General features: G+C 38.1%; 1 protein-coding gene across 3 annotated transcripts in view; it reads left to right on the top strand.

Annotated features, from left to right (window-relative positions):
- Window positions 1-3,280: 3,280 nt before the first annotated feature.
- Window positions 3,281-9,363, top strand: part of LOC104599337 (protein TONNEAU 1a-like) — a 54,395-nt gene continuing 48,312 nt past the window's right edge. For all 3 annotated transcript variants that reach the window (XM_010261841.3, XM_010261842.3, XM_088898102.1), the window contains exons 1-2: window positions 3,281-3,651; window positions 4,703-4,835. In XM_010261841.3, the coding sequence (XP_010260143.1) occupies window positions 3,565-3,651; window positions 4,703-4,835 (220 nt within the window). In that variant the 5' untranslated portion in view covers window positions 3,281-3,564. The remainder of the gene's footprint in view (window positions 3,652-4,702; window positions 4,836-9,363) is intronic.

Below are 9,363 nucleotides of genomic sequence, written 5' to 3'. Positions count from 1 at the left end.
AAGAGGTCGCTCTCGTGTTGCAAGCGGAACTAAGATGTGTTGATCCGCTTGTTGATTATCTGCTCCACGGGACCCTATTTGCAGAACGCAATGTAGCTCGGAGGGTAGAGCGGAATAAGCCCGGTACGTCCTCATAGACGGACGACTGTACAGGAGATCCTTCACGCTCCCCTACCTACGTTGCCTGCGACCCTCAGAAGTTGAACTCGTACTCCGCGATATCCATGAAGGTTTATGCAGAGGGCACTATTGGCCCACAATGAAGACAGACACTTCGGGGCCCTAGAACCGAAGTGACACGTAATCAACTCCAGAAGCTTCCCAACGGACTCCGAACCTCACGGGATCACGCCGCGTAACAACAGGCCTTATCCTCTCCCTGCCGGGATCGGGCGGAGATGATAAACTTCATTAACTGATACGTTACTCCCTGACTAAAGCATAAACGATTCTCATCTACTCAGGCCGAATATCTCAAAACCATTTCGTGAGATCCACGGCAACTCAACTATATAAGGGCATCAACCCCTCAAGGACCCAGGTACGCGCAATTACTTTACATTCAAGCTCTCTAAAATTCAAATTTTAGCTCGCAACCACAACAGAATACTGACTTTAGCATTCAACCACAATAGATACCCTGATATTGAGAAAAAATTACATTTTCAAAATTTCAGTTAATTTATATTTCCCCAAATATTTTCATGAAATTTCCATAAATATATTGATAACACAAAAAAAAATTGTGATTTTGAATGTAAGAAATGTAGACCAACATAAATTTAAACATTAAGGAAAAAAATAAATCACAATATATTATAGAAATTGAAAAGCTTTACCTATTTTTGCCATATTTTTTCAAAATTTGAAAACTATTAAAAAAAAATTAACGATATACACTTGTTTCTTGCAAACTTTTGCAAATACGACACTCTAGAAATGAAGTTTTGAGTTTTATAGTCATTTGGGGGTGAAAGAAGGCTTATTTCAGGGAAGGAAACTTGCTTTTCCCTTTTTTCTTTTAAGTTTTTGGTCGTATCTTTTTCGTCGGTACACTATCGATATGCTTCGATACGTCCCCAATACGGGTCCGATATGCATGGAAAAAGACAAAATGTCCAATTTTCATGTGTATTTCGTATATGTTTTTCAAAGATACGATACGGTATCCTCCGTATCATGCATATCATATGTAAATTTTAAACCTTGATTGAACCAATGCAAATGGTGAAGCACCTTAAAGACATTTGGATTTAGGTATTTGGCTAGTTAATAAAGAAAATTAGAGGATACTCAAAAGGCATATTATATATATATATATATATATATATATATATATATATATATATATATATATATATATATATATATATATATATATAATATAACAGTGGTTGCCTGGACGATTTATCAATTAAAAAATAAAAAAATAAAACAGCGGTTCGACCATCCGGTTCGAACGGATGACCCGTTCTGACAACAAAAATTACTAGCAAAAAGTTGAGAGTGTGAGGTCTATTAAGTAGTACATACGTGTTATGTCATTCGAGCGTGTGACTTATACAACTCGAAAACGAAACAGTTTTGGCCACCGGTTTTCAAGTCAACAGTTTTGATTGTTTGGTTCAAACAAACAACCCGTTTTGACAACAAAAATTAAAAAATATAAAAAATGGCCAAAAACCATTGAACGGGTCAATGGGTCATTGACTGATTCAACGGTTTTTGGCTATGGGTCGGGATTGGGATAAAGCGAAACCGGTTGCCTTGATGATTCCCAATTAAAAAAAAAGGACCAAAAAACATTGAATGGGTCAACAGGTCAACGGTTCGACCACATTGGTCAATGGGTCATTGACCAATTCAACGGGTTTTGGCCAAGGACTTGGATTAGGGTAAAATAGAACTAGTTGCCTAGATGGTTCCCGGGTTGATATGTCTATTCGTCCTAGTCAACGACAGTTCAAAAACCATGGTTTTATATGCGGGTGGATTTTTGCTATTCAAAGGTTTTTCTACTGTGGGCTTTATTCGAATGTGTGCGGTATATTCATTTTTTTCCTTTTTTGTTTTTATTTTGTGTTTGGTCTCATTCAATATCTTCCAAAACAGTTTAGGGTTTATTACCATTTTATTTATTCCCTTCTGTTTTTTTCTTTTGGGTTTTCTTGTGCAATGTTTTTTTTCCTTGCAAGACGACCTGCTTTTGATTGCATGTATGTTTATCTCAATCTCAAAGCAGAACTTTTGACTTATTTTTTTTATTTATTTCCTTGTTTTTTCCAATTTGATGGATTTACCGCCAATTTGTTTGTTCAGTGTTTAAGGTCACTTTGGATATATTTTCCAGGGTTTTGGAATCCCTTACAATGTCCACCCTTCAGTGAATATAACTACAAAGTTATTTCATATAATTCTTGACATATAGAAAAAATGACCTAGAAATGAAACCATCTTGACCGTCGGTTTTCAAGTCGACGGTTCGACCGCCCGGTTCGAACAGATGGCCCATTTTGACAACAAAAATTTAAAAATAAAAAATAACCAAAAACCATTGAACGGGTCGACAATTCGACTGCCCAAGTCAACTGGTCATTGATTGATTCAATGATTTTTGGCCATGGACTAGGTTTGGGGTAAAACATAACCAATTGCTTGGATGGTTCCTAGGCCAAATAGTCCTACCATCCGGGTCAATTGGGAGTTCTAGATGTGAAGCAAACAGATATGAAGTAAAACTTAGGACTATCACTTTATGATCATGTTCTTTTATATGAGATGTTTTGTTGAAACAATATTTAAAAAACGAGCATATGATTATCTTTTTTTTAAGTTTTATATGAGTTTCAAGACTTTTTTTTTGTAATATAAATTGAATATATTCATTAAATGCAAAAAAAAATTAAGGAGTACTATCTTCAAAACTTAAATACTTATAAGTTTCTTATTAATAAATCATTATCTTAATATATCATTAATAATGTTAGAATTCCAATACAGCACCTCTGAAAAAGCCCCCTCAGCTAGTTTATATTATTTCACATGCCATTTAAGAGGATTAACAATTTTTAACTAAACTGGGACGTTTTAAAAATTCAGCTACTAAATTGACACGTCACGAAATATATACGGATACCAAAATGGGGCTAGACCTAATACCTAAAGTTAATTCATAGTTTCATACTTAATTGCACATGTGTAATAATGTTATTGCTTTGCTTTATTGTTAAAAACTATTATTTACTCCATGAGAATTTAAAAAACGAACCAAAACATTCTGAGGTTGGATAACAAAAACCAACATAGCATTCATCTGATCGTCATATTTGCATCCTCCTACCGGTGTGAGGATGCGCAAAGTGTGAGAAGCAGATCCGGTCTCCGATTAATATTACCCAAATCAAATCACTTTATTAAACCCCCGCCCCGGTAAAATAAAAATCTTTTTCAAATCTCCTTTCTGTCGCTGTTCTGCTTCTTCACTTCTTCGGTTCCAGGCCAGGGATTTTGTAGCGTGAAAACTGAAAAGAAGCGAGCCGGCAAGCAAGGAAAAGAAGGAAAGAAATGGACGACTACACGAGGGAGATGATGGACCTCAAAACCCTAGTGACTCGAACTCTCGAGAAGAAAGGTGTTCTCGCTAAGATCAGAGTAACTACTGAATTCCTTTTCTGTTATCTGTCACTATTTACATATTTCGTTTCTTTTTTTTTTTTTTTTCTTCCGGCTGCATTCGGCGGGAAATTGGAATCTTGATAGGTGACGTGTGGAATTTACCGGGTGGGGGTGCTTGCTTTTGGATGGGGAATAGTACTAGGAAGCTTCAGTTGGTTGAGTTATGTGATGTAGTTGGTCTAGGGTTTCCCTTACATCTAGGAGTCTGAGTGCGTTTTGGTCGAAACCCTAGCACATTTGCGGAATTGTCGTTGGAGAATGAACTTATGCGGGTAACTGTTTGCTGGCTAACGAGCGGTTTTATTTGTGAGCCTACTAAATTTGTTTCTAGATTATGTTTCTGCTGACTGAAAACAAACAATAAGATGTAGAGTACTTATAGGAAGAAAAGTTCAGTCGTAACCTTAAAACCAAGAGCTCCCGCTTGCAAAACCAAAAGGAAGAATGTATTGGAATGACGAGATTTATGCCTCAAATATTTGCAGGGTTGGAATTCAGAGGAAGATTGTACACGAGAGAACTTGAAATGGTCCTATAGGACATATTCATGATTGATAACACGTGAATCTATATATTGGATTTGTTTTTTATTTCATTTATTATAATATTTTGGATTCCCTTATATCGTTCTTAGATAATTTATGACTGAGCACATGCTCAGACTTATGGTTATAGTCTAAGGAGGATAGAGATACTCAAATTTCCCCCTTTATCATGGCCCCCAGGGGATGTGCTTTTTTCCCATTCTCTTACATAAACTACAAGGATATTGTTTTAACTTGGTATAAATTGACTTTTTTGTTTTGATTCCCTCAGGATCTGTTGTATTTCACTCTCAGGAAGGGTTAAGAGATTTGACCCCTCCCTCCTTTCTATTCTACTTTATGCTTTCATTTTATCATTAATAAAATTCTGTTAATTATCCCCCCAAAAAGTCATGTTTCACAATTTTATAATGAAAAGAACTCCTAGCCCCCCTCCTTAATGCTGCATCTGAGTCTTTTTTATTAACTTTTTTCTTTGCTAGGCTGAGCTTAGGGCAAGTGTTTTTGAGGCCATTGAAGAGGAAGATCGGGAAATCGAAAATGAAGATAGTGTGCCTTCTGCATTACTGGGTAGCTGCAATGACCGTGCAAAACAACTTCATGTTTCTCCTTCAGGTTCCTTTTCAAGTCCTTGTTCTCAAGACAAAACCAACTGCTGATTTACCTTTAACGTGCCTAGGTTGTTGGATCTTGATTTTGGAAAACTGCATTTTTTTGATAAGTAAACAGAAAATTTTATTAAGGGCCCGTTTGGCAAGTCTTTTTGAGAAGATCTTCTTGTAGCTCTGACAGCCAATAGACGCATTGGGCTTTTGACATAAGATCTGGGCAGCCTGAAGACCGTTTGGCAAGTGCGCATCTTTCCGTGCATCTTTTCGGGTCTTTCTGCGCGAGATTAAAACGCGAAAGATGCGAGAAGCTTCATTTGAAGCTTCCCGAAATCATCCTGAAATGGGCTTCTTGCATCTTTTGGCAGCTAGATCTTCCGCGTGCCAAACGGGAATATATCGATTTTGGGTCTTCCCGGGTTGTAAACAGCCGAAAGACCGTGCAAAAAAGACGCACCAAACGGCACCTAAAGAAACAAACTGGATACATCCAAAACAAGTGTTAAGATAACACTTGCACAAGCACCTCGGAAAGACTCCTAAACCATACTGAGACAAAACTTACAACAGAACAGCTCAAAAGAAAAACAAATTTGCACTGATACTTCATAAGCAAATCTGCACCCATGAAGCGCAATTAATCTTCAATCTCTCCAAACTCTTCACTGCTCCCCTCCTTATCTCAACTTTCTCTTTCAAGATCACCAACTGCTTTCCTCAAACTTTCTTCCTTCCTCTTTCTTTCAAAGGCTTCCTAACAAGACTCTCGCTTCCCAAAAAGAATAAGCCTAGGGACTTTCCAATTTCCACCCTTCTATCAACTGAACTCTTCAAATCCACACTTTCCTTTTCTTCTTCTCCGGATCCACATTGGAAGAGGACTCAAAGCTCCTATTTTCATTTGAACAAACCAAACTTTCTCCCAAGCCAACCTTTCTCAGATCATCATCTTGGGAGAATGCTGAATGAATCTCGTTCTCATTGTCCAATCTGCAAAGGTCACTTCTCCACTTGGGGGTTTTCAAAACGAGAAAATCTAGATTTCAGTTTTCTTCTTTTATAGATTCTTTTGTACATAGTTTTCAAGGTTCTATAACCATATTTCATTAAAAATTATCCATAATTTTTAAAAAAAGTATACACTTAATGTTAAAGTATAAAAATTCAACATATTCATGGGAAGAAAAAGAAGAAAGAAAATAAAATTCAAAAAATATAGGGGCTGAAGAAATTTTAAGTTCTTCCTTACTTATTGGTTCAGGTTTTAAACTCTTTGAGGTTTCAACTCACAAAATGAATATTTTATTTTAATAATGTCTATTTTATAATTATAATCTCAAAAAAAGTAAGAATATAAATGCATTTTATAATAAAATATACAAACTGCTTGGCGATTAGGTGGGGTGAGCCTCAAAGGGCGTCTTGTTGCCTAGACGTTGCCTTGACAACTATGCTTTTGTATCTGTTGGTTGGCTCAACACCTACCAGACCATCTCTCAGAAACACCTTTGTAACATGAACCATGTTAGACAACATGCTTTGGAAATCTTATTCCCTTCATTCATAGTGGTGGGAGAGTCTCAAATGGCTTCTGTGGAGGGAAGACAAATTCTGGATGGAGTTCTTGTAGCAAGCGGATGTATTAACTATAGGATCAGGTCTGGTAGGCCAGGTTTGGTGTGTAAAATCAATATTGAGAAGGCATATGATCATGTGGAATGGGGTTTCTTGGAGGAAATTCAAAGATTGATGGGTTTCGGGGAAAAATGGAGGAGCTTGATTTATGCTTGTGTCTCTTTGGTTTCTTTCTCAATTTCATTGAACAGAGTTTCTTCAGATTTTTTTCAAGCATCCAGGGGCCTGCTGTGACGGATTAGCCACCATCATCGCCATCAGCACGCCATCTAAGTGTCTTGGGTTGGGTCCTTGTACTCTTTTTGTAAAGGGGGGTATGCCAATGGCAATTATGTAAATAGTAGTATGAATATTCAGTATTTTGATGTATCATTTTGTCACTCCCTCAAAAGCTTAACGTACTCTTTGAGGGGAGGTAGGTAGTCGAGTGAGCTCATAAGCGTGTAAAGGTTAAGCACGAGATCCCCTCGACACTGTATTGTGTGTTTGTGCTTACCACTGATTAATTTAATACAAGTTGCCTTTTGTCTAATTTGTGTGCATTCTTGTTTCCTTTTGTGTGTTGTTGCTTGCATTTGTAGGCTTTCTCGACCCCATCGAGCGCCGCACGGGGCCCCGTCGATTAGCCCCATGACACTGCGGCAGGGAGATCCCCTGTCCCCTCTTCTCTTTGTATTGGTAATGGAGGTTCTTAACTTGCTGCTTGCTAAATTTGTTTAGTATGGATTTGTTGAGGGATTCAAAGCTGGGTCTGATGGCCCATGTATATCACACTTGCAATATGCTGATGACACGCTAATTTTCCTGGATGCTACTATTGACCAAGTCCTTAGCCTGAGAGCAATTCTAGCTAACTCTGAGATGTTGACAGGTTTAAAAGTGAATCTAGCAAAGAGCACTATCATTGGGGTAGGGGAAGTGGAGAGAGAAGTGCTGTTGAATTGTGTTGTAGTATTCGAATGTCAAGTTGGGGAGCTTCCATTTCAGTATCTGGGGATGCCGGTTGGTGCCAGATCCTTCGCTTAATCTATTTGGAGGCCAATCATTGAGAGAGTGGAGAAGAAGCTGGATAGGTGGAAGGCTAAGTACTTATCCTTGGGGGGCAGAATTGCCTTGGTTAGAAGCATTCTGTCTAGCTTGCCAATGTATTATATTTCTCTCTTGAGAATACCAGCTGAGGTGGCTAAGAAAATTGAAAGGCTACAGAGGGAGTTTCTTTGTGAAGGGGTGGGAGGTCCTAAGAAACTTCACTTGGTGAGTTGGGACTTGGTTTGTAGACCAAAGAAGAATGGGGGTTTGGGAATTAGAAGGCTGAAAGTGTTTAATATGGCCTTGCTGGGTAAGTGGTTGTGGAGATTTGGATTAGAAAAGGAGAAGGATTCTCTACAGTGATTTAAAAGGCATGCCTAGGCGCACAGGCGAGGCGCATTTTAGGGTAGGCGCCTTGTCCAGGTCCTAGGCACAACCCATTCAAAAGGTGCATGCCTGGTGCGCCTTGCACCTTAGCCCATGCGTGCACCTTTTGAAAATTTGACGCTTTTTTCTTTTTTTGAGTCTAGCGGCTGGGACAGGGGCTCCGCCCTCAGACCCCCGTGCCACGCCCCTCGATGCTAGCCCAAACAAGTCCATGGACTTGTTTTGGTAATGCTGTCCATTCATTCATCCTAATAAAGTATCTTCTTAAAAGCAATTAAAACTATAAAATCATTATTTTTTGTGTGAAAACTCAGAATTTAAGACCCTAACATGGACTTATTTGGGCTTACCTCGAGGGGCGTGGCACAAAGGTGGCTCGTAGAATTAGGAATGTAAAATGTTACATTAGCTATTTGATTTAATTGAGAAAAAAGAGATTGTGGGTTTTATATGCTTGAAAATGTTTTATATGTTTGATTTCATTTTTAAATTCTCATTTGAATATGCTTTACATATTATGTTTATGTATTTTAATTTTAGATAATAGGTTTTTTAAAACATTTATTTTAAAATTTAAGTTTATATTTTTATTAATATTATGTTTTATAATTTTTTGAAATTTTTGTCATTTTTTATTTTTTATCCTTTTTTTAAATAGTGCACCTTGGCTTGTGCCTTGCGCCTCAGGTGCAAAATGGCCCTTGCGCCTTTTTTAATCTTCCTGTCTATTACATGTCGATCTTTAGGATGCCACAAGTTGTGATTAAAAGAATTGAGATCATGAGGGATTTCTTGTGGGAGCTTGGGGAGGGGAAAAAGATCATTTGGTTAGGTAGGAAAAGGTGAGATAGTTGAAAGAGGAAGGGGGTTTAGAAATAGGAAATGTGAAGATGAAAAATGTGGCTCTGTTAAGTAAATGGCTTTGGAGGTTCCCTAAAGAAAATGATAAATTATGGACTAAAGTTATTTCAAGTATCCATGGGTCGTCAAGCAATGGCTGGGATGCAGGCTGCTTGCATAGAGCTACTTTGGCTGCTCCTTGGAAGGCCATCCATGAAATACTTTCATTTGGATTGGGGATTCCCCCTTGTCCGAGGTGTTCCCTTCCCTTTTTGCTCTCTCCAGCTTCAAAGGAAAACCCATTAGTGACTTTATTTTCTCTTCCTGCTCACTTTCAAATCTGAATTGAAATCTGGGTTTTGTTAGAAATTTGAGAGAATCTGAATTGTCTAGTGTCTCTGCTTTAGTTAATTTGCTGAACTCTGTAATCTTGGGGGGACAGTGGTTCAGACTCTAGAGTTTGGGCACTCAATCAGTCAAGGTCTTTCTCTTGCAAATCCTTCTTTAATTCTCAAGTTGCTTCTGATTCCTCCCCTTCTTTCCCTGTCAAGGAGATTTGGACTTACCCCATCCCTCCTAAAGTCAGCGCGTTCCGTTGGAAAGTGTTCCATGATTCCATCAATACCTGTGACCTGCTTCAGAGA

The sequence above is a fragment of the Nelumbo nucifera genome, chromosome 2 (assembly GCF_055504915.1).
Source record: "Nelumbo nucifera cultivar China Antique chromosome 2, China Antique-T2T, whole genome shotgun sequence".
Classification (NCBI taxonomy): Eukaryota; Viridiplantae; Streptophyta; class Magnoliopsida; order Proteales; family Nelumbonaceae; genus Nelumbo; species Nelumbo nucifera.
Note: the sequence above shows the minus strand (reverse complement) of the source record. Positions and strands in the feature narration are given on the sequence as shown.